Source organism: Chlorocebus sabaeus, chromosome 4 (genome assembly GCF_047675955.1).
Source record: "Chlorocebus sabaeus isolate Y175 chromosome 4, mChlSab1.0.hap1, whole genome shotgun sequence".
NCBI lineage: Eukaryota > Metazoa > Chordata > Mammalia > Primates > Cercopithecidae > Chlorocebus > Chlorocebus sabaeus.
The window spans coordinates 34,601,463-34,627,824 of NC_132907.1; the positions used below are offsets into that span (position 1 = coordinate 34,601,463).

The 26,362-nt window shown below is 40.3% G+C and overlaps 1 protein-coding gene across 2 annotated transcripts in view; it reads left to right on the forward strand.

Annotated features, from left to right (window-relative positions):
• Positions 1-6,664: 6,664 nt before the first annotated feature.
• Positions 6,665-26,362, forward strand: part of DEPDC1B (DEP domain containing 1B) — a 121,618-nt gene continuing 101,920 nt past the window's right edge. Inside the window, exons 1-2 of one of the 2 annotated variants that reach the window (XM_007973400.3) lie at positions 6,665-6,785; positions 24,058-24,323. In XM_007973400.3, coding sequence (XP_007971591.3) covers positions 6,738-6,785; positions 24,058-24,323 — 314 coding nt within the window. In that variant the 5' untranslated portion in view covers positions 6,665-6,737. Of the gene's footprint in view, positions 6,990-24,057; positions 24,324-26,362 lie in introns of both variants that reach the window. The other variant, XM_007973406.3, reaches the window with a different exon arrangement.

The window sequence follows — 26,362 nt, forward strand, 5'->3', positions numbered from 1 at the left end:
AGAAACTTGAATCTTGTGCCTTTAAGAGTAAAACAGAGGAGAAGGTCTTTGATCAATGTCCAGAACTTTAGCCTCCAGGGATGGAGCCAAGAGTGGGACAAGCCCCTATCATAAGATCTATCAAGGGCCCAAGGAAGGCTGAGAGATTGTGGTACAGGAAGAGCCAGGTGCAGGCAGATAAGTCTAGACACAGGGGTGAGGCAGTAGTATGAGGGCCGGAGAAACAGGTCAGTCAAGGCCGTAAACCAAAAGGCTTGAAATGGGACATTGGAAAGGTCTTCTGTTCCTCTCTGTATTCTTTCTCCCTCTAACTTCCCCAACTGGACTTTTCTCTATTAGAAAAGTAGAAAGCCATATTGAGCTGAGGATCTCAGGTGGATGGATGGGCTTAATTAAAAGCTGGATGATATTCTCTTACACTCCAGCCCCTGAGGTGGGGATTTCAAGTTTTTGATTCATCAAAATTAGAAATCTGTACATATCAGGGATCTTTGGAGCTACTAGCAAATAGTCAGACAGTAAATTAGCTATGGAATCTAGGTACTTCTAGGTACCTCTGTGGATGGAACCCATAAAATTGAGTTTTATGCACTTTACTATGCATAAGAACCATGACAATTCTTATGCGCAGGAAAGTCTGAGACCCCTTCTCCATGTTCCTTCTTGCTTACCCAGACAATTCTTCTTTCCTTATGGTTAATGGCACAATATTTTTTGCCAGCTTTCCAGAATATATTTGGAGCCTTCTTTGACATTTTCTTCTCCCTCATCCCTTGTAAATAATTGCTCATTAAATATTGGCTTTTTTCCTCCCATTCCTACTCTAGCCATAGAGTAACTAGAACAAGCATTTGAGAATTTCGTATGTAAAATGTACATTAGTTTTGTGTTGGCACATAAGAAATTACTACAGATTTACTGGATTTTAAGCAACATTTATTTATTCATTCACAGTTCAGTTGGTCAGAAATCTGGCACAGTGTGGTGGCTCTCTGCTCAATGTATCAGGTGTTGGGAGGCTGAAATCAAGGCATCAGTCAGCTGAGTTCTCCTGTAGAGGCTCTAGGGGAAAATTTGCTTCTAAGCTCATTCAGGTTGATGGAATTTAGTCCTGGCTTTCCTTATACAACTAGTTGGAGAAAATTCTGTCCTTTTAAGGAGCTCATATGATTAAGCAGGACCACCTAGATATTTGTCCTACCTCAAGATCAACAACCTTAATTACATGTGCAAAATCTCGTTACAGCAGTATCTACATTAGTGTTTGGTTAAATAATGGGAAGAAGGTTTATGTATATCAGGGGCTGGGGGTCTCAGGGGCTATAATGGTTAATTTTATGTTAACCATAAAATTATGGTTAATTTATCTGCCACAGGGTGCCCAGATATGTGGTCAAATATTACTCTGAGTATTTCTTGAGGGTATTTTTGATAGTTTAACATGTAAGTCAATAGACTAAACTTATTGCCTTCTCTAATATAGGTGGGCCTCATCCAATCAGTGGAAGGCTTGAATAAAACAAAAGACTTTCTCTCCTGAATAAGAGGGAATTTCTTCTGCCTGAATGCCTTCAGGCTGGAACTTTTTTTTTTTTTTTTCTCCTGACTTTAAACTCAAACTGAAACAAACGTCAGCTTTTCCTGGTCTCAAGCCTACCAGACTTCAAACTGGAGCTATGCCATTGGCCCTGGTTCTCAGATCTTTGAACTTGGACTGTAAATATACCATCATGTCTGCCAGGTTTTCTGTTTCCCGACTACAGATCTTGGGACTCATCAGGCTCCATAGTCATGTGAGCCAGTTCCTTTTAATAAATCTCTGTCTGTCTTTGTCTCTTTCTGTCTGTACATATATGTATATGTCTTCTATTAGTTCTTTTTCTGAAATAGGGACCTTCTTAGAATTCTGCCTACCATGTAAGGGAAACAAAATTCTAAGAGCTTTGTATATATTTCCTCAGTTAAGTCTTTCAACAACCCTATGAAGCAGGTACCATTATTATTTCTATTTTACTGATGAGGAAACTGATAATCAGAGAAGTTGAGTCTTGCTCAAGATTATATAGGTATTTTCTCATAACACTCTATTACTCATGGAATTCTATGCCTGTATTCCTTCAGCTGTCTTCCAAATGGCTTTACTATCTTTAGAATCTTCCTCCTTTAATTTATCCTATATTTCTTGGCCAGATCAATGTTAGTTAAAAACTTTTTTCATTACATCTCTTTCCAAGGTGTAGAGAATTATACTTCACCATATATGCCTTGGCATAACTGTGATGTGTCAGAAATTGAGCTTATTCTCAAATATGAAAATCCATTCAGCTATATTCTTTGGCATAGGTTTTATTATGGTAACTTTGTACTGTAATGGTGTAAGTGTGAGGCGGCAGGAGGTGGAGGGGCAATTATAACACAAGTCATGGAGTATGTGCAGATTGCATTTTCCCAAACTCAAAAGCTCAGAGGACTTTAATGATAAAAAGTAAGAGTTTTAAAAACAAATCTGATGCATTAAAATAAAAATATAAAAGCTAGCTATTATTTTGTTCCCCATACTCATATGAGAAATGGCAAACAGAATGAATGAATCAAATTGATCTTTAAGAAATGAATAACTTCTAAAGCTTAGTTTCATTTGCTCGCTCATTTACTCACTCAGTAAATGGTTGTTGAATGCCACTATGTGCCAAGTACCACACAAAGGAAATTTGTTTACTTTCTCCAATGAGGTATTGTAGCAGCTTCCTCAACTGGTTTTCCTGCCTCCTTTCTCACCCTCAATGCCTACCCGAGTCCAGTATCCACACATGGCCAGAGTGATTTGGCCAAAATGACTGGCCAAAGATCAGCAGAGTGATTGTGATCTGTTTTGATTACTCTGTTGATCAAAACTTTCTAATATATTTTCACTAATTCAGAACAGTATCAGAATCCCATGGCCCATAATGTGGCCTGAAAGCCCCACTCCACTCTGTATTCAACCCCATCTTCTCCACTGCCCCTTTTACTCCCCCACTGTAATCAGCACCAGCCTCCTTCCCATGTCTCCTGGAAGTTTCTCATGGGCCGCTCATTTTTCGGCTTAGAAGCTCTTCCGCAGATAACTACCCCTTACTTCACTCAGATCATCTACTCAGATGTCACTTCATCAAAGATGCCTTCCCTGACCACCTGAACCAAAACAGCAACTTCCCCCTACCACCCTCTCCACTTTAGTCTTACTTTTCTTTTCAGTACTCAATCACCACCTGATATATAATACATATTTGAATGTATTATAGCTAGCTTGTCATCCCTTCCTCTACTTAGGAGTCAGCTCCTAGAAGCTGCATTTTATCTATTGCATGATTTCAGTGACTGGAATTACAGTTGGCACACAGTAGTGTATTCTTACATACTTGCTGAATAAGTGAATGAACAAATGTAAAACCTCGATTTCTTTGAGGCATTTATTTATTTATTTAGAGACATCTCACTGTCACCCAGCCTGGAGTGTAGTGGGACGATCCTGGCTCACTGCAGCTTCCACCTCCTGGGTTGAAGCGATTCTCCCACCTCAGCCTCCTGAGTAGCTGGGACTACAGGAGTGTGCCACCACAGCCAGCTAATTTTCATATTTTTAGTAGAGACAGGGTTTTGCCATGTTACCCAGGCTGGTCTTGAACTCCTGGGCTCAAGTGATCCACCTGCCTTGGTCTCCCAAAGTACTGGGATTATAGGCGTGAGGCATCACTGGATGACACCCTTTTATTGACCCTTTTGTAGAGAAATAGTGTACATGTTTGTGTTGTGTGGGTGCAGAAGTCTGGGAAGGGTGCTGCACGGCATTGTCCAGATGCCCCCGGCCCCTGCAACGACTCTTTGTGGCTTCTGATATGTAGATCTTTTGGAAATATGCCTTTCTAGTAATAGCCATCTTGTCTATGGCTAATAACAGGCTCTTGGGAAATGCTCAAGAAGCTGGTATCATTTAAAAAATACATATATATATAGTTCTTTTTATTACTGATATATGCTGGGCACTGTAAATATATGCTGAGCACTATATTTAGCACTTTACATACATCCTTACGACTCTGCAAGATAATCATTAATGTTCCCAGTTTACCAGTAAGTAGATGGAAATTAAATAATTAGCTTGAAGTCACTCCACTGGTAAGTAGTACCAGTCATTATTGAAATCCAGATCTACGGAGTTTCACAGTCTGTGATACTTACAGAACTAGAGAGCTGCATAATGCTGGACATGATGTTTTGTATCAGATTCCAGTTTCACCACCATCATAGATGGTGGCAGGTCTCAGACAGACAAGGCTCTAAAATTCCCTTTCTCCTGTTTCTTGTGTCAAGAACACAAGTATCCCTTTATATTCCTTGCCAAGGACAAGCAGCACGGAAGACAAGCTCTCTTCCATGGAGCTTAGAGGTTTAAAAAAAGTTCTGATAAGGATTCACTTACTGGAAGTAACAAAAAAATTTTTAATTGTTTTTTCTAATTACAAAAGCAATATGTATGTATCATCTCGGACATTTCTTGGGCTTTCTAAGTAAAAACCTAAAGCAGCAAATGGGTGGTGGTAGTGGTGTGGTTTTGAGGATGAGAAGAGGTGGGAGTCCAATCCCTTACTTAGGTCTTTCTTATCATGTTATAGGGGAGCCAGAGGTCACTTCCAAGCTCCCTTTTACCTCTTAATGAGCTCTCCAGCTGTATCTAGAAACCACACTGACACCAGGAAGATTACCAGGAGAAAAGTATACACATTTTATTAGTTTTACATACACATGGGGATCTTCACAAGAGAGTGAAGTCTGAAGAAATGGCCGAAGATGCTTTCACTTTTTTTTTTTAGACAAAGAGAGATACATTTGAGAAGAAAAGCCATGACAAAGAAAATTTGGCTAAGGTGTTACAGTAGGTAGCTAGTCAGGCATGAGCAGGGCAGGAGAGGGCTCCCCCTCATACACACACACATCAGGAATGTCAGGCAGCCATCAGGTGATGGTCAGGCGGTTGTTAATTGTCTCTCTAAAATAATAGTTGGTCACAGCCAGCACCAGGGAAAGGCAGTCTCCTAATAGAAAACACTTGAACTGTTGATCAGAGGCTTCCTGATAAGATCTTAGGAGTTGGGCAAGTGGGCTCAAGTATGCGCATGTGGACAGCCCACCCCAAGGGAAGAATCAGGAGAGAAGTAATGCAAAGCCCCAAAGCAAGACCCCAGAAGTATGCCAACGTATAAAACCCCAGGTCAAAAGGTCAAACTATGCACTAGATCTCTCAAGTCACCGGCTTGGCCCTCTTCCAAGTGTACTTCCTTTCATTCAAAGCTTTTTAATAAATTTTCACTTCTGGTCTAATACTTGCCTGGGTCTCTCCTTCCGTCTTAAGCCCCTCACTCGAATTCTTTCTTCTGAGGAGGCAAGAATTGAGGGTGCTGCAGATCTATAGGGATTCGCTGCCTGTAACATACTTTGGGGCGGTGTCTCGGATATGGGCAGCTGCTAACATATTCTGGTGCCCTGTGACTCCAGTAACTTCCATAGCTCACAAAGACAGTAACATTTTCTAGGGAGTCACTGGAAGATAAATGTAAAAAATTTCCTGTATCTCCTAGTGGAAGATAGGGTTACTTCGTTAAGAATGTTTATTCAGGTCAACTGCAGCCTTCAATTCCAAGCCTTTGGTGATATGGACTATTTTCTCACCGTGGTAGGGAGAGGATGCCCGTCCCAGAGAAATCTTTATGGCCTGCTGCATCGGAAGAGGCCGGTCAGCTTGCTCTTTCTGAAACTACCATTTCTCCAATGTTTTCCGCTCGAAATAATCAATATACCAATTAGGCATATTTTGGAATGGCACATCTTCACTCCTTCAACGTCTTATCCTGGGTACTTACAGAGATGACCAAATTTGAGTAGGGTACAGAGTCGTAAGTATATGGAGTTACTTCATTTGTCCCTCTGAAATATTGCAAATCGGACAAGCAATTCCCAGGGGGAAAATTCTAAGCAGTCAAAAAAAGACTCACAACCCTATTACCAAGGACTAAAAATATCAGTCCAATACAAAACATAGAACTCAAAGGAAAAAAGACTATCAAGAGAACAAACAGAAGATAATCTGGGCTCCATTCCCGCTCTTTATTGCCCTTACATACTGTCTACGCTCCTTGTGGCCATGTGCTCTCTATCCCGTTTTTAAATGTCCCTCCATTGGTAAAAGCTGTCGCCTCGCTTCATTTTATTATCTGCTTCTCCCAGAGTTAGCAGCACCTCCAGGCTCACAGTGCACTTGGTAGGGAGGACAGCGATTTATCCAAGCGGCCCAAAGTTGGGTTTCGGTAGTTGGGTAACACCCTTTTATTGACCCTTTTGTAAAGAATGCGTGTGTTTGTGTTGCTCCGACGCAGAAATCTGGGAAGGGCGCTGCACAGCGTTGTCCAGCGCGGGGGAGACGCCCCTGGCCCCGTAGTCGCACCTGCCCAGGTGTGCTCGCACGGTGGGACCAGGGTGGGCAACAGATTTCACCTCAGGCAAGTTGGCAGCCGGAGATCCATGCGACGCCGGTCTCGGAGAGACACCGACCTCCCCGCCCACTCTGCGCAGTTCCGGTGACGTACCTTCGCGCCGCCCAATCAGCGCCCGGAGCCCGCGGGCTTGGGATTCAAACTGCTGCTCCGCCGGCTGGCGGGGATCGGCGCTGGCGCGGCTGCTGCCGCTGCTGCCTGCTCGCCATGGAGCATCGCATCGTGGGGCCCGGGCCTTACAGAGCTACCAGGCTGGTGAGTGAGTGTGCGGGGGCCTGGGCGGAGCCGCCGGTGCTGCGAGCTCCCAGTCTACGAGCGGACAGAGTGCTTGTCAGTCTTCGCTTCTGCAGTTCAGCGGGGCCCGGGTGTGGAGCGTTTCAGCTGAGACTGCTGGGGCTGCTTTTTACTGGACCAGGCTCAAAGAAAGGCTAAAGGGGCCCAGAGCTCAGCCGGCCGGGGGTGAGTGCAGCTTTGTCCCGAGATGTTGACTTGGTTTTCGGCAGTAGATGGCACCTCTCTATTTAAAGACCCCAAGACCAGGCTGTTCCCTGCCTTTTGTCCTCTGGAATCTAACGGACCCGGTCGGTAACCTGAGGGCCACCACGTACCCCGTACAGCGTTCGCTGCAGTCCAGGCAGGGCGTGTCTCCTTCCTGAGTGACACCTGATGATACCTGACGAGGTATTCGAACAAACGGTGCCCAGAACAGAGGGGCATCGTCCTGGCCACATTTCCGGCCCCCTGGCGTTTCTGTTTCTGTCAGCACCGATCCAAATGAGGAGCTGGCCCGGACAGATGTTTTAGAAGAGTCTTTGCCGACCCTGAGGGTCCCTGGGTCCGTTTTTTTTTTTTTTTTTTTTTTTTTTTTCCTGGGAGAAAAGCTTTGGTATTGAGGTGTACTTGGTCTGCTTTATGGCCTGGAGCAAGTAATTGTAGTGATTTCTACCTCAAAGGCTTACTATAATGCAATAAAGAGTGACAATTTGGTAATATCTGTGGCAAGTGTTTAGAGGACTTTCTGTGGAAGTGTAGTGGTAATCTAGGAGGACGGTAACTTGCTCCTTGGTCTGCCAACCTCTCTGGCCACATTTAACATGGGAATTACTCTCATCGCTCCATGCATCATAATGAATACACAGGAAAAGGTGGGAACTAAGATCCAAACTCTTACTCAGCTAGACTTATGGAAGAGGTGAGGATGCTGGAATACAGATAATGTAAATAGGGTTTCCTTTTCTTTCCAAAGCCAGCTACACACTATACCAGTAGGTCAAGCCAGAGCTAAGAAGGCCAGCTTCTGGAAGAGAAATCATAGTTGGTGCTGATGGGTCTTTTTAAATTTGGCTCATAGATCACTTTGAGAAGCTGATGAAGATTAAGGATCCTCTTCACCGAAAACTGCACGTGCCACATACTCATGAAATTTTACATGATTTAAGGGAACTTGGGGCTGGGCACGGTGGCTCACTCCTGTAATCCCAGCACTTTAGGAGGCCAAGGTGGATGGATCACCTGAGGTCAGGAGTTTGAGAACAGCCTGGCCAACACTGCAAAACTCCGTCTCTACTAAAAATACAAAAACTAGCTGGGCATGGTGGCACCTGCCTGTAATCCCACCTACTCGGGAGGCTGAGGCAGGAGAATCGCTTGAACCTGGGAGGCGGAGGTTGCACTGAGCCAAGAGTGCGTCACTGCACTTCAGCCTGGGCAACAAGAGCAAAACTCCATCTCCAAAAAAAAAAAAAAATTAAAAAAAATAATAAGGGGACTTGGGAGAGTCTGTGACATTGTTTTATTTGGCAAAAAGACAAGCATTTTATGTGATTAGCCTTTGGATCAGTAATCTGGGCTAGACTCATGTCAATGGTTCTTCTGTGGAGTTCACTCATGTGCCACAAGTAATGAGATTTGGCTAGTACTGGATGATGGAAGATGGCTGCTTGACTTGGTCCTGGCTATTACCTGGGTCAGATATCTCTAACAGTTTGTTGGAGGCATCTTTACCTAGTGGTCTTATGGTTCCAACAAAGCTAAAAGGAAGTTTCAGCTTGTTACTTTTTGTTCAAATCTCATTGGTCAAAGCAAGTTAAACAGCTAAATCCAGATTCTAGAAATTCAACTCCACTTCTTGATGGGCAGAGTGGCAAAGCCACAGAGGTGCATGTGGAGAGGATGGGAAGAATTATTGTACTCATCTTTGCAAACACTCCATACAGACACCAGAATGATCTGGGGTCACAGCTATTGGTAGGTCTAACTTTAGGGATAAGGGTTGTACCTTATCAGGGACTTTCAAAAAAGTTTATTCTCTTTGCAGGAAGGAAAATAAGGCATTTGATGATTCCCTTCACCAATTTATTTACAGCACTTACATAAGGAAAACGTAGCAAGGCTGTGGTTCTTGACATGACTAGTCTTCATTCTTCCTGCATTAGACTACAAAAACAAAAAAGAAATTACCTCATAATTGAAACTGTATTTTAGTCTCATTTCACAGAATTGTATGAGGTACTTCTTTTCATTGATGTAGAGGGCCCATATATAGATACTGCTGGATTCTTGAGTCACATTAAAATATTATCAAAGGAATTTATTTAATTAAAAAAAGGTGCTCTCTACTCTCTAAAAGTCTTCAGTCTCTAACAAATGATATTCAGGCTAAATTTAGGTTAAGTTAAGAAGATAAATGACGTGGATAATTAATGAAACAAACACCTCAGTTTCACCAGAATTTCCCAGGTAATCATTTCAGTTCTCAACTTTATAGTGTTTGAGGAACATAATATTAAACTAAGATTTGGAAAGCAGAAAACAATGGCCATTTTTATTTTTTCAAAAGTTAGTATTCTTGCTGTCAGTGATTGCAGCCAACATTGAAGATGCTTCTTTCCATTGTAAAACCTGTAATTGTTTCCCCAATGTAATTCAGCTGTGACTTAAAGCTTTTGCTAGGTAAATCATATGTTTAATAGTTTGAGACTAGTCCTCTCTTTACTTATTGGACCTAGCTGACCTTTCCTTCCTCCATCCGCAACATAACAATTTCCCCCTTTTCCCATTATGCTCATTCTAAACTTTCTTTTAGAATGAGGGAAAGGTTTAGGGAAAGGTTGGTAAAAATCTATTGGGATACAAAAACTAGGCCTTTATTTTCTCCTTTCATGGCTCACTTTACTTTCTCAAAGCATGTTCAGCTCCATTTTTCTAAAGCTCCAAAGTCTTATTTGAAAATAACATTTTATAGATTAGGTAAAATGTTATGACAAAAGTCAAATAGCCCCAACTCATGATAAATGTGAAGCTAATTAGTCATTTATACATTTTCTTTGAAATCACTTTCATATAAATATGAAGCTAATTAGCCATGTATACATTTTCATTGAAATCACTTTAATTTTTGTAAACTTGGTGTCAATAGTTCATTCAAGTAGAGAGAAAGAAAATTTTTTTCTAGAAACTGCTTACATCTTCTTATCTTTGAACTTATTCTGAGTTATATATATGGTCTGATGCAACTGATAAACTTTAAAAGACATATAGCTTTCACTGAATCTGAGAGTTAGAATGGCAAGATCATACGATAAGGATGTGGCAAGTACAAGTAGATCTAGAATTGGTTGCACTGAATTCCCAGACCAGTCAGTCTTCTTTATAGCACTGCTATCATGATATTTTTGGTACTAAGAAGAAAGGAAATGGAATATCCTGGAGAAAAGAACAGGACGCACAGCAGTAGGTATGTGTCTTATAGTTTGCCTCATCACGTTAAGCAAAAACAATTGTGTGATTTTGTTTTTTCCTGAGAAACTAGGGGACTGAAATTAATAAGTAAAGCAAAACAAAAAGTGTTTTAAAATCATAAAACAAATTTTTTTTCCATTTGCTATAAAGATTCTCTTCAAATATAATGTCATAAAAAAAATTCAAGCTCTTTCTTGTTCTTTGTTGACGTAGGATATTTTGTTTCCAAATGTGACTGAGAATGGTATATTGCTAGATTATTTAAAGATAATTATTTTTCTTTCTGAGTAGGGTAGCCAAATAACTCCTAGTTGTATTTGGAAATAAGTGGGAACAGAGACCAAGGTGACCTCAGTAGGCTTTGAAAAATCTAAAGTATCTCATATATGAAGGAAATACAATCCATAATGATAAATGCCATTCAAAATCAAAATAAGTAAATTCAAAAGTCTATTTATAAATTGTCTTTTTAAAAGAGGCAATGAGACTTTGATAAAGATGTTTTATTAGACATTTTCTATTTCATATTTCTATTATGAAATAAAAGTCAGTAGCAATAGAGCAGTTAATCCATTCTGAATCCTAATGGATTTTTTTTTTTCCCTGTGTGGGAGAATGCAATGAATTGAAAGCTCCTGCTGAAGAGTAAAATTCTGAGAATTGAAAAAAGTTTTCCCTCACAAAGAGAAATGAACCTCACAAAAAAGTTTTCATGCCAGTTGTGGTGGCTCATGCCTGTAATCTCAGCACTTTGGGAGGCCGAGGCGGGTGGATCACGAGGTCAGGAGATCAAGACCATCCTGGCCAACATGGTGAAATCCCATCTCTACTAAAAATACAAAAATTAGCTGGGTGTGGTGGCACATGCCTCTAATCCAAGCTACTCTGGAGGCTGAGGCAGGAGAATCGCTTGAACCAGGGAGCTGGAGGTTGCAGTGAGCCGAGATCTCGCCACTGCACTCCAACCTGGGTGGCAGAGTGAGACTCTGTCTCAAAAAAAAAAAAAAAAAAAAAAAGAAGTTTTCACATTCCCTCACAAAGAAGACAGGGGCCTTGTCCTACCAGAGATTTATACTTGGTATTGACTGTAGTGACAACTGTATGGTATTACACAGGAACAGATTGTTGTTCAATAGGATAGAAACAATCAAGAAATGTGATATGTAAGGTTACTTAATAGTGTTTCTGTTCATTTAGAAAAGCATGGCATAGTTGACTCTTGATATGGTTTGGACATTTGTCCCCTCCAAATCTCATATTGAAATGTAATCCCCAATGTTGGAGGTGTGGCCTAATGGGAGGTGTTTGGGTCACTGGGGCAGATCATGAATGGACTGTTACTGTCCTCATGATAATTAGTGAGTTTTCACTCTGAGTTCAAGTGAGATCTGATTGTTTAAAAGTGTGGCACCTGGCCGGGCGTGGTGGCTCATGCCTGTAATCCCAGCACTTTGGGAGGCCGATGCGGGTGGATCATGAGGTCAGGAGATTGAGACCATCCTGGCTAACATGGTGAAACGCCGGTCTCTACTAAAAATACAAAAAAATTAGCCAGGTGTGGCGGCGTGCGCCTGTAGTCCCAGCTGCTGGGGAGGCTGAGGCAGAGGAATGGCGTGAACCTGAGAGGTGGACCTGAGAGGTGGAGCTTGCAGTGAACCGAGATCTCGCCACTGCACTCCAGCCTCGGTGACAGAGCAAGAGTCCGACTCAAAAAAAAAAAAAAGCGTGGCACCTTGTCCCTCGCTCTCTTTTGCTCCTCCTTGCTGTGTTATGTGCCTCCTTCTGCCTGCTTCCACTTCACCTTCTGCCTTGAATAAAAGCTTCCTGAGGCCTCACCAGAAACTGAGCAGATGCTGGCACCGTGTTTCTTGTACACTCTGCAGAACCGTAAGCTGATTAAACCTCTTTCCTTTATAAATTACCCAGTCTCAGGTATTTCTTTATAGCAGTGCAAGAATGGACTAACACAATTGTCCATCCAGAAAAAAATAGAGATCCCCTGCCTCCCACCATACAAAATTCAGTTAAAGGTTTACATATTAAAAAAGATACCCTCTAAAATATTAAAAGAAAATTTTGATAAATATTTTAATACCTCTGGATGGGGAAGCTTTAAGAGAATAAACCCTAAACTGATAAAGAAAATAGATATTTATTTCCTTATAAAAACATCAACATCTACAACAAAATCATTGTATAGCTACAGACTATGTAAATAAATTGATAGACTAAGATAAAACATTCTTAACATATAAGAAAAAGGTTTAATATTCTATATTCATCAATACATATTAAATGAGTATACTGTATGTCAGGCACTGGTCTTTGTTGTGAGGATATTGAACTGAACAAAACTGATTAACTTTCCTGACTTCTATGCCCTTAAACATTAACAGATTAAACAGCTCTTAAAATTGATTTTAAAAAAGAGACAACCCAATAGAAAAATAGCAAATCTCAGAAGAAGAAAGGAACATGACTAAAGGTAAATATATGAAAATGCAAACAAAATATGGATCTATAATTTCTTTTACATAGATTGGCAGAAACGAAAGGAATGATAGCATCTAGTGTAGGCCAAAGTGTAAGGCTTTAGGCTCCCACATTGTTGGTGGAAGTGTGACTTGCTACAACTGATTTAAATATGCTGATATTTTTTAGAGATCTATCAAAAATAAACAAAAGCCTTGCTACTTTAGGTTATATAAACATGTATATACTTGTAATATATTTGTAAAAATTGAACTGGGCACAACTTGGATGACCGTTTGTCAGAAAATGGCAGAAGAAATTACGGAACATTCTTAAGAATGGGCTAGATTTGCAGGTATGATGCAGAGAGATATCTATGTTAGGTGCAAATCTTGTTGTATTATAACATACACAACATGACTGATCTCATTTCTTAAAATGGCAAACAACAACAAACAACACACCTACAAAGGAAAAATTCCGTCTGTGTGTCTGTATGTGATAGGTATGGAGTAAGACATGCAAATTCTTTTGTGTATACTTCTGTATTTAATTCATTTGTTTCAATGAGTGTTATTACTTCTGTAATTAAAAGAACAAACAGAAGAACTGCTAACCAAACTGGGTTAATTAGTGGATATATCTAGTGATATTTGGAAATACTGGGTCCCAGAGAACCATGTCTTGATTATGTTTATGTAATGCATAAAGTATTATGCATTAAGTAATTTTAGTTCATGATTATGATTGTTCAACCAACATAAAATAAAAATCTTTTTATTAACCCTCCCCCTGGCTCTACATACTTCATTATGCCTTTTTGGTGCAAAAACCTAATGATAAATGAAAGCTAGGTATCAGAGCATGTATTTAAAAAATCAATAATCAATGATTAAAATTACGTGAAAATTGTTTAAAGATGTGATAATATCCATAGGTACTTGGTATAGTGAAATGACTACTTGAAGAAAAGTACGTAGCACGGGATTCCAGATCTTATTCACAGACTAAGTACCTGAATGACATTTGCTAAGTTGTGTATCCTGCTAAGGTCTTGATTTTGTCCCAAAGATTATTTTCCAGCTCTGGAATAGATGAACCTTGTAATTTAAGAGATATCCTGGACATTTTATATATTATCCTTATATTTGAGGAACACATTTTTAACAAAGGACTTTTATAGTTATGATCTCATTTGATCTTACAATAACCTTGTAAAGTGGGTGGATAGGTAGAGAAGTTAAATCAGCGTTGTTGGACTCTTTATGGGCTCCCTTTCTGCTATTCATTATTTAGCCTTTGCTTTGCTTTTCCTGTTTACATACTTTCCCTCCTTCATCCACTCACTTGGTTTCTTCTCCATCCTCCCTACTGTCTTCCACATCCAGTTTACCACCCCAACCAACCAGTTCATATTTACCATCTTTCATGTGAGTAATAATCTACAACTGTGGATTGCTCTTAAGGAGGATTTTAGTATGTGAGCATGTGCATATGTATATTATGTGTTTTTGTTTTTAGGTGTTAATTAGGCATAATGTATATAAAAATGCTCAAAAAAATTTGTTGAATTGTACAGAAAGTATACAACTCAACAAATTTTCATAAAGTGAGCATCCCATGTAACCAACACTTAGATCAAGGAATATCATATTACTAGCACTGCAGAAGTCTCCTTTCCCCCACTTGGTCCCTACCTCCTTACGAAGGTAACTACTATCATTATTTCAAATATCATGGATCATTTGGCCTGCTTTTGTACTTCAAGTAAATGGAATCATATAGTATTTACTTTTTATATGTGGCCTCTTCATCTCAGTATTATTTTCTGAAATTCGTCTATGTTGTGGCATGTAGCAATAGTTCATTCATTTTCACTGCATTCTATTGGTGAATATATTAAAACTTATTCTTATGTTGATGGACATTTGGGTTGTTTCTGCCTATTATGGATAGTGCCATTATGAATAATGTGTCTTTTGGGGAACACATATATGGATTTCTGTTGGGTATATGCTTAGGAGTAGAATTGCTGAGTTATAAGGTGTTCAGATATTTAGCTTTTGTAGATACTGCCAATCTGTTTTCCAAACTGGTCATACCAATTTACATTCCTTTCAGCAGTGTATGAGATTTCTAGTACTTTCACATTCTTACCAGCACTTAGTATTGCCTATCTTTTTTCTTATGTTTTAGGTCTCTAAAAAATTTTTTTAGTTTTTAAAATTGTAAACTGACAAATTATAGTTGTATATATTCGTAGGGAACAAAATGATGTTATGATTTATGAATTCAATGGAATAATTAAATCAAGCTAATTACCATATCCATCACCTCAAATACTTAACATTTTTTTGTTTTACACTTGAAATTTAGTCTCAGATTTTGAATGTACATTATTATTAATATCTTTACCATGATGTGCAAGATACCACAAACAAAAAAGATAATTTCCTGTCTAGTTAAGGCTTTGTTCCCTTTGACCATTATCTCCCCATTCTCTACTCCCCTCAGCCTCTGGTTACCACCATTCTGCTTTTTGCCTCTTTGAATTCAGTTGTTTTAGATTCCACATATAAATGAGAATAGGCATTATTTGTCTTTCTGTTCCTGGCTTATTTCACTTGGCATAATGTTCTCCACTTCCATCCATGTCCTTGCAAATGACAACATTTCTTTCTTTTTTTAAAGGCTGAATAGTATTATATTGTATACGTTTACCACATTTTCTTTATTCATTTATCTGTTGATGGACTTTTAGGTTGATTCCATAACTTAACTCTTGTAAATAGTGTTTCAATGCACTTGGGAGTGCAGACATCTCTTTGACATCTTGACTTTAAATCTTTTGGCCAAATACCGAAAAGTGGGATCGTTAGATCCTCCTGTCTTTCATTTTAGTTATTCTGACAGCCATGTCGTGATATTGACTTGTCGAGTTCTTTTACATTGCATTGATAATTAATGAGGTTTAACATCTTTGTGTATGTTATAGGACATTTGAAGATCTTTTTTATGATATGCCTGTTTAAATTTTTTTTTTTCATTTTTTAATTGGAGTGTCTTTTTCTTATTGATTTTTGTTTTGTTTTGTTTAGGCATGACAGATATATCTTATCCTACTTATGGCTTGCCTTGTTTCTGTGTGTTTTTAAATTAAAGATATTAAATTTGGACTAACTTAATTTGGAGCATGACTCATAACAGTGTCAAAAGAAGTAGAAAGATTAATAGGGATAAGAATAAAAAGCTATTTCAATTTGGCCAGGAGGAAGACATGATTAGGAATTAGTGGGATTAAATTTTGTGAGGTTGAGAAGTTGGTTAAAAAGAGTAGAAAAAGTGCTGGGTGTGGTGGCTCACGCCTGTAATCCCAGCACTTTAGGAGGCTGAGGTGGGTGGATTATCTAAGGTCAGGAGTTCAAGACCAGCCTGACCAACATGGTGAAACCTCATCTCTACTAAAAATATAAAAATTAGCTGGGTGTGGTGGCTCATGCCTGCAATCCCAGCCACTTGGGAGGCTGAGGCAGGAGAATCGCTTGAACCTGGGAGGTAGAGCTTGCATTAAGCCGAGATCATGCCATTGTACTCCAGCCTGGGCTATATAGTGAGACTCCGTCTCAAAAAAAACAAAAAAAAAGTAGAAAAAGTGAAAGATTGATTAAGCACTTGCTTACTGAATACCTAGTGTAGGTCACACACTGTGCTACACATCTGGGGTGCATGCATATACAAACCCCACTTCAGCCCCTCAAGCTCCTGCTGTTGTATGCTCAGGAATTATAAATGTGGCTGAGAAGGTTGGCCATCAAAAATAAAAGAGAAATAGGATAATAGTTTCTCAGGTGGTTGGGCAGCAGAGAGTATGAAATCTGGAAGAAAAGACATGATTAGAAGGGAAAACATGACCCAAAGTTGGACAAAAAAAACCACAAAAAAACAAAAAAAAACTCTGAGATCAGAAATATAGTTTAAAGAAAAAGGTGACGTCAGAAAAATCTGATTTAAATAGGAAGAGAGGTGAGAAATAAAAGATTCAGAATTTGTAAAATGACAGACTTGAAAGAGAGGAGAAAATGAGAATATGACTATGAATTTTAAGGACATTAGGAGGACTGGCAGGGAGCCTACATTCCGAAAAAGATGTTGAAGTAATTATGTAGGAAGAAATTAGAAATATGTTACACAATAAAAGTTGCCTTATATTCCTTCTTCAAAAGAGATGACTTTTCTTTTTTTTGAACAGTTTGTTTTTTATTCATTTAGCTTTTCACATGCATATACTAAAGCAGATAGGATCAGATTATGTATAGTGTTTTGTACGTTTTTCTTCCACTTAGTTATATTTATGATATCTATTTCTATTTGGAACTATTGATAGTATTTTTTTTATGGCTATTCCACACTTCAGTCAATTTTATTCAAATTAGTTCTGGTTTTTATCTGATTATAAAATGGCAAATTAGTTCTAATTTTTCTCTGATTATGAAACATAAATATAAGTATATAAAAATATTTATAAATGCCTTCTCTGAAAAAGCACTCAGGTTTATTAAATATAAATCAACATGTTTAAATAAAATTTAACTTGTAAATACTTTTATCTTTCTTTGAGACAGGGTCTCACTCTGTCACCCAGACTGGAGGGCAGTGGTGCAATCATGGCTCACTGCAGCCTTGACTTCCCAGACTCAAGTGATCCTCCCACTTCAGCCTCCCACCTCAGTTTCCCGAATAGCTGCGGCTACAGGCACACACCACTACACCTGGCTAATTTTTAAAATTTTTTTGTAGAAATGGGGTTTCTCCATGATGCCTAGGCTGGTCTTGAACTCCTTGGTTCAGGTGACCTGCCCACTTCATCCTCCCAGAGTGCTGGGATTAGAGGTGTAAACTACTGAACCTGGCCTGTAAATGCTTTTTAATCTCTTATGTTTCTGCTTCTATATAGTGAATCCCTAAAAGTAAAGTGGCTGAAAAAAAAAAAAAAAGAGATCACATATTATATAAGCATTTATTAAACAAGTACTTATTAGATTCTTCTCTAGAGCTAGCTTTAAAACAATATGGAGATGAGACTGTTATTTCCCTTTAACATTTTTGTATTTTCAGCAGACCGTAGGTAGAACATAGGTTTTTTTTTTTTTTGCAGTTGCAAAATTTAATAGAGTGAAATAAAGTGAAAACAGAGCTCCCATACAAAGGGAGGGTACCCAAAGAGGGCAGCCGTTGCCAGCTTGAAGCCTGGGTTTATATCCTAATTGTCCCTCCTGCTGTGCTCTCAGGCAACAGATGATTGGCTATCTTTACCTCCTGTTTTTGCCTAATTAGCATTTTAGTGAGTTCTCTTTACTATCTGATTGGTCGGGTGTGAGCTAAGTTGCAAGCCCTGTGTTTAAAGGTGGAAGTGGCCACCTTCTCAGCTAGCCTTAGGGATTCTTAGTAGGCCTAGGAAATCCAGCTAGTCCTGTCTCTCAGTTCCCCCCCTCCAGAGGAAAAACCAAGTGCTGTTGGGGAGGTTGGCCGATGACTGCTCTAACTGCTTCCTGCTGAATTGGGGCGTAGTAGGGGTTGTGCAGCTGAGATTTCCTCTGGGGGGTGCCTTCAATGTCATTAACATCGGAGCATGGGCTAGCAGGCCAGTCTAGGGGTCTACAGTAGATCTTGGTCATGGACTGTATCTGGGGCTCCATTTGAAGAATGATTTGTAGTTTTACAGCTTTAATTCTGGAAGGGACAAACTTAACAAGGAGGTTAAAGATACAGAGTCCAAAGAGGTGTAGCAATATTATAGCTGTTAGAGGTCCTAAGAAGGGGAGAATCCAGGGCATCCATTGACTGAGGAGGTCCCAGGGTCCAGTGTTTTGAAGCTCCTCTGCTCTACATTGTATTTGATCTCGAATTTCTTTAACTTTCTCAGTGATGATTCCGGATTGATTAACATAACAGAATTGTCCTAACCTTTTTAAAACATCAATACAGCCATCAGGGTTATCTGAGAATTTACCTAGGTCTATTTTAATTTGCTTTAAGTCTGAGAGAGAAAAACGTACCATGCACTCTGGCTGGGCCAAATTCTCCTCCTCCCACTGCTTGGAGGGGACATAATCGGGGACTATTGGCACTCTTTGGTTCGTTGTTTACCCCTTTATCTATCTCCTTTTGGACTGTTTGGGTTGAAGGGGGGTCCTTATTAGTTGGAGAAGGAGTCAGGGGAATGCTGGGATAGGGAGGTAGACTTTGAGGGCTTCCTGGAGGGCATAAATCACACTTTTTACATAATTGCGAGTTGTCTCTTAATGAAAAGAAAGTTTGTACATATGGCACTTCACTCCATTTGCCTTCTTTTCTACAAAAGAAGTCTAGCTGTAAGATGATGTTATAATTTATACTTCCCTCAGGAGGCCAGGTTTCTCCCCCTTGAAGAGGATATCAGGTGGTACTGCAGAAGAATGTAAGTCATTTCTTCTTAGCGTCTGAGGGTCAAATTGGTCCCAGTTCTCCAGAATACATCTTAGGGGTGTTTTTGCCTTGAGGGGGGAATGTTCCCCATCTGAAAAAAGAACATAGGGATGCCAGCACCCCTAGTCATTTTCCGATGAGCATTAGTCCTAGAGTGTCCTCTATGATCCTAATGCTTATTCCTTTCCAGGGTGTGTAACCGTCCATGGACCTCTGCTTATCAGATTAGTTACGCTCACTGATGTAGCAGTCCTGCACCCCTTTTCCCACCTTTCTTGACCACAAAGAAAGGGGGCCGGGCTGTTGGATTCTACTGGTCCTTTACCAGTGTGCCCAACATGGCCTTTGTGCTCAGGGGTGAGTCCTAGAACTGGACTGGATTCCTGAGTATTTCATAACAACTCAGCTGCCCCATCAAGATGTGTACCCATAAAAGCAGTTCTTATGCAAATTTGTTTCAGAGAGGGTGTAGGTAACCTTTTGAGTCAGGATTGAGATAGTCCTTTTTGATTCTGTAAGTACTTTAAGACTTGACTGAGTGCAAACAGCTTGTAAGTTTGAGGAGACCAGTTAGTTATTAGGCAATTTTTCTAACTCTGCTTCAAGAAGAATCTTCCTATCAATTACTGAATACCCATTGTGGTTTTTTCCTCAATCACCTGGGAGGAACCATCTATTGTCCTGTCCTGAAGGGAGTTCCTCCTAGGTCTGTTTGGACCTTAATATGGTAATTAAGATTTAAGTCCCCTGTTAGGAGCTGGGTTAAGTGAATTATCAGTGGTTGGTGTTAAATTACCTTTTTCTAACAGAATAGCCCCATGCTTTAAGATTTTTGAGTTAGTAAGCTACCTTTTTGCTTTTTTGACTTAGAATAATTCTGAACTGGTGAGGTGTGCTCACAATGAGGTTTCCTCTAAAAGTTATTTTTCTACTTTTAGCAAAGCAGTTGTCGCTACAGATTGAATACATTCGCAGGTTACTGGGTTAAGGATTTTTGATAGGAAGCTATGGGTTGTCAGTGGTCTCAGTTTTCAGGCTATGCCCTTGTTTACGCTGACAGTGAGGTAGTATTGGAGTGTTATAGGGTCACGGAGAAGACCTTCAATTATCAATTATAGATTTTAAATTTACCCTGGCTTTTAAAGCAATAGGGCACACTTTTTTTAAAAAAACTATTTCTTTCTCTTTGTTTCCTTTGGCTTTCTCTCTCTCCCCCCCGTCTCTCTCTCTCTCCTCTGTCTCTCTCTCCCCTCCGTCTCTCTCTCTCTTCCATGTCTCTCTCTCTCCTCCTCTTAGCCATTACAAACTTGGGGTCCTGGCAAGGGTGGTGGGGAACAGGTCCCACGTAACTGCTCATGTGGAGAGCTGTATGCCTAAATTGGGAGGGATACCAGGGATAAGACTCCCTGGGTTTATAGCCTAGATGCCTAAGGACTCAGCATAGAGCTTCCTCAGATCGCTTTGGAGATACAACTTGCTAGAGGAAATCTAAATCTAAAGTCTAAACCATTAGTACCTAGGAGGCAGGGATTGGAGGAAGTAGATTCAGAGGTAAGGAGAATTTTGGGGCTACGCTTTGAAGAAAGTCGTGTTCGGGACCCAGGAGGTATGGTCATAAGGAAAGGTAGCAGCGCATGCATGGGCGACTGTTGAGTAGAGACTTCTGGCTGCGCCATGATCTGAACCGGCATTAGCCGGGGGTTTGGGACGACAGCTTTCTGCCTCTAGTCCGCCCTCAGCCTCCCCAAGAAAACTGAAAGTGGAAGCTGGCTCCAGGCAGACCAAGGTCCCCAACCCTTCTGGGGACCAGGCAGACCAAAGCCCTTCCCCAGATAGCCTCACACCTGAGTCTTAAGTCCCGCGGCCATGCTAATCGTTTTTAACTGGCTGACAGGTGCCCAGTATTTTCCTCCAATTCTAAGGAAGGATAGGACAGAATAGCAAGTGAAAGTGGTCCAATATTACCACTTTGGAGGTCCCTTCGTGGTTGCCAAAATGTTACCTGGGGGTCCTTGCTCCCAGAGCTCCCAAGATGGTCGTGGGCCATTTCCAAGATGTCAGCGGGTCGCTTCCAAGATGGTGGCAAGTCTTGTGTTCTCTGACCTTGGGTTCTTGGCCTCACGGATTCCAAGGAATGGAATCTTGGGCCATGCAGTGAGTGTGATAGATATATTAGAAGCCGTGGGTCACGGAAGAGAACCACGGAACCCAGTGACTAGTGTTCAGCTCCATTACGATGAACCCGGGCACTTAGCTGTGCAGGAACAATGGCTAAACCTCTAGCCGGATCAGGAGCAGCAGTGGGCGCCTCGCTGGCTCAGGAGCACAGCTGACACCCTGCCGGATCCGGAGGGATGGAAGTCAGCAGCGGGTCTGCGATGCTGTCAAACAGCAGTGGTGGACGGCGAGCTGTGGACAGCGAGCGAAAGCTCAGCTTGAGCTGTAACAAACACGGACCAGAAGAGTACAGTTGCAAGATTTAATAGAGTGAAAACAGAGCTCCCATACAAAGGGAGGGGACCCAAAGAGGGTAGCCTAGAACATAGATTTTTTAAAATTCAAGTTGTAGATTTGAAAATACAGATTGGTTCTACCACTTATTAGCTGGGTAGATTTGAGTACATTTCTTAATTCCTTCTGAAAAATGGTTATTATGAGGATTTCATATATACAAAGACACAGTGGGGAGACAAATTTGGGACATATTGTAGTCTAATGGGAACAAAAAAGTCATTTATTTGCTTCCTGATCTCCTGCTCACTGATGTAACTTCACAGCTATAAGGAGAAAGAAGCTGAGTTGTCATGAAGTTATTTGAAAGTAACATTTAAGAGAGACATATGGTTTTTGTCTTCAAGGATGCTATGAGACATGGCAGTTCACGTGCCCCCTAGTGGCATCTTGTAGTGGAAGGAAACTGGATTTTTTTCAGTTCTTAACCATGTGCCAGGCCCTGTGAAACCAGTATATGGCAGAACTGGGATTTGGACTCAGGTCTGACTCCATACCTCATGTTTTGCCCATTCCGCAGGATTGTTTCTGTTATCCTGCGGTGGTCCAGTGTTTCTTAACTTAAAGGTTAGGATCATTGGGTGGTGAGCATTGCCAGCAGTGTATTACAGTGAGTTAGTATGTACTTGATTTGACAAAGCAAGGTTCCTGAATAAAGTGGAAGCAATGGGATATATATTCCCTGGATTTAACTGAAGTGGATCCAAGCAGTGTGTGGTGTGTTAGCAGACCTCTCATTTTAATTTCCATGATTTTTGACTCCCAAAATCTGAAATTTTCTGAGCTTCTGGGGCCATGTTTTTATTTAGGACAAATTCCTAGAGAAAAGTGTTAACTGTACCAAAGCCACATAGTTATTGGCAGATGCTGGACTAATGGCCAATGGAGACTCCATTCCGGGGTCTTTCCAATGTACTCACTCAGCTCTGACAGCCACACCCACCCTGATAATATTAATAAATACAGCAGCAATGATGCTATAATGGCTAATGTTTATTAAGCACTTCTTTCGTGACAGACACCATGATAGGCTGCATCAATATTATCTCATCTGGTCTTTGTAACAACCCTATCATGTGGGTACTGCGTTACACCTGTAGTAACGGAGGCTTACCTAGCAGTGAGTCAAAGATTGCCCTGCTGGTCAGTTGTAGAATAGGCCTCTCAACCCAGCAGTGTTTGACAGAGTGCCTGAGCTCTCTTTACTCGGTCTACTTTTCAGTGTGGTATCTGAAGATGTCATGCACACTTAAACTTCTAGGTCCTTTCCAAGGAACCATGAAGTAGTTTTAAACTAATATATATTATTTGAGGTATCTAGTAGCTATTCTTTCAAAGAGCTTTGTTTTACACGTAAGTAAAAACTGGCTCATCACTTTTCAAAGGTTTATTCTTTGTGGTTTTGAGCTGTTTGACATCAGGCACTGTATTATCTTTTTCATCTCTTTTCCTCCCCCCACAATGCCTTTCACATAATAAGCAATCTAGAAATATTTGCTGAATGAAGGTAAAGTCATACTAAACAGGGGGCTCCAAAAAGCAAAGTTTGCATAGTGGGCTTAGTTTTAATCATTATTTACTGTACGTTCTTCGTTTATGTAAAAATCCATTAATACGACAATTTGATGGCAACCTCCTCAATAAATATTTCTTGAATGAATAAATGATGAACCACCCTTGAAAACTTGCATTTTCTTTAGAGTTTTTTTTCTATCAATAATTTCTATTTTTGAGGCTGCGTGCAGTGGCTCACTCCTGTATATCCCAGCACTTTGGGAAGCCGAGGCGGCCGGATCACTTGAGGTCAAGAGTTTGAGACCACCCTGACCAGCATGGTGAAACTCCATCTCTACTAAAAATACAAAAATTAGCTGGGTGTGGTATTGGGCGCCTGTAATCCCAGCTACTTGGGAGGCTGAGGCAGGAGAATCGCTTGAATCTGGGAGGCGGAGGTTGCAGTGAGCTGAGATCACACCACTGCACTCCAGCCTGGGCGACAAAGCTAGACTCCATCTCAAAAAAAAAAAAAAAAAAAAAAAATTATTTTTGTTTTAATTGTGGTAAAATATACATAATATAAAACTATTTTAACTGTTTTTTTAAGTGTATAGTTCTATGGCACTAAGTACATTCACAATGCTGTACAGCCATTACCACCATCCATTCTCCCAAACTTTATTAGAGTTTGAAGCCTGTAGATAAAACATTTTCAAGGCTCTACCTGTTATTAAAGCAATTTAGGTGGAAAAATTGCATTCTTTGCTTTAATTATTTGGGATGTAGTAATCTTAAAAAAAATCAGTTGATTACTAAATGCCATTCTCTTTCTTTCCCCTAGTGGAATGAGACCGTGGAGCTTTTTCGTGCTAAGATGCCGTTACGGAAACATCGCTGTCGTTTCAAGAGCTACGAGCATTGTTTCACAGCTGCCGAAGCTGTGGATTGGCTGCATGAGCTGCTGAGGTGCAGTCAAAACTTCGGCCCCGAAGTGACCCGCAAACAAACGGTCCAGCTGCTAAAAAAATTCCTGAAGAATCACGTTATTGAAGACATCAAGGGAAAATGGGGTCAGGAAGATTTTGAAGACAATCGTCACTTATACAGGTAATGGCAACATGTAAACCTGGAAGGTAAGGAATTGGGGAGATGAGTGAATCTGGTCCAAGTCTGGTGAAGCTTCCTGATGTGTAAGAATTTACCTTGTTCACTGAACAGTGGGTCTAGTTGTGATTTGTTGAGTGGATAACTGAATGTGTTGCTACAATAAAACCAGTTGCGATTTTTCTTGGCTGCTTAGAGCACTCCAGAGCTGTGTTTTGTTGCAGTGATGTTTCAGTAAGGAAATCTTTTCATGCCTTTTGCTCACCTGGGAAGATGGTGGCCATAACAGTACTTCTGGAGAATCTGAAATGGTGGAACAGTAGCTCTGGGTTCAGCTTTTCTGAGCAATGGGGATTGGTATATTCAGGAGGTTAGTAGCAGAGTGTGTGTACACAGCTCAGGGCCCATGTGAACAATTATGCTAGAATTCCCTCATGTCTCAGATTAAGCTGACAAAGTGAGTCTGCTTTTCCGCAAACATTTTTGCTCATGTTTCAGTGCTATTTTATCATGTGGACACTTACCACTAGATAATCCAAGGGAAAATGAAGTTTGCTTGTCTTGCACTTCCCTTCTCACTGCATACTTGGCAGTTTTATTGCTGGAGGTGGAGGGGACCAACCTAAGATTCAGGTGTGGGAGAGGACTAAAGAGGAATGAAGTCACACAGGTCCATAAAGGAATTGTTGAGTTCTCTACATGGATTAAAAGAAGGAATGGAGAATATGGACCCTTATATGCTTTTTTTACTCCAGCTGAACAATAAGGAGTGTGATTGCATCATATTCAGTGAGGGCATTCCACTGGGACACATGGCTTTGCACAGAGAAAATCTGGCTCTTTCATACCTGAACCATTTCTTTGTCTCCCTCTTGGACTAGCTGCTGAGAAAGGCAGAGAAGGGTGAGAGTGTCTGTCGTGAGTGCGTAGGGCGAAGAACAGACATTGCTGTGCATTAGGATCTAACTTCCTCAGGGAGTTTCATCAGCAGTCTATTGCATGCAGATATCAGTATTGTCATCTGGGCAATTAGTCATCACTCCACTTGGTGGTTAGTTTTGGCTTTGCTGATTCCACTTTTAATTAGGATATTGGGTAATCTCGGCCTATTCTGAGACCTTAGTACTTAATAGCATCAGGCAGTGGAAATTTTAGCCCTGATTCTACATGCCACACTTTATTGGGAATTCTTAAATGATTATTTCTCTTGGAAAACTTTAATTGCTTGTACCCCAACAAGATTTAGCTAGAAGACTTCTGAAAGATTCTCTGGATGAGTAACTTCCATTCTATTCTATTGTGACCTTAAATTGGGTACCTCCCATCGAGTCCCAGGAGGCTTTATGAGTCCCAGCAGAGTAAAATAGGAGCTGATTACAGAGCACTAACTGTCAGAACATGTTTCACTTCAATATTAAGACTTAGCCATGTATCCCCTTTTAAAAAATAGAGTACACAAGACAGATTAAATTCATCCATTAAATAATTATTTTTTTCCTCCAGTTTCTCTTTTTATACTTTTTATACTTGTGAGTCATATATGGAACAGTATTTTTTTTTTTTTTTTCACCATTTACTACCTGAAAGTTCATTATGGCTTTCCATTTTCCTGAGTGGAAGTTGTATAAGTTAACCACTGACTTTTGCCAATTACCTAGATTAATCTGGGATGAAATCCATTTAGACATGTAAGTCATTTGTTAAGGTACCCGTGCCTTGAATTGAGAGTGAGCTAATGAGTGTACAGCCAGCTGTTGCATACATGCAGGCTTCTATTACAGTGCTCCACGAAAAGAGCATTTGCTGTCCTACCTGCCGTGTCTCAACTGCTTTCCTTGGGTGAAGAGTACTACTGCCAAGTTATGAAAACAGAGGAGGAGAGTATGAGCAAGAGGCAGGTTAGATCTGAAAATAGATGGAGAGTCAATGAAATGTCAAAATCCAGGAACATCCTTCTAAATATCAAGCTTTGTGGAAAGGAGCCTTTAAAAATTTATTTCTTTAATTTATTTAAATTAAATTTTATTAATTTTAAATTTATT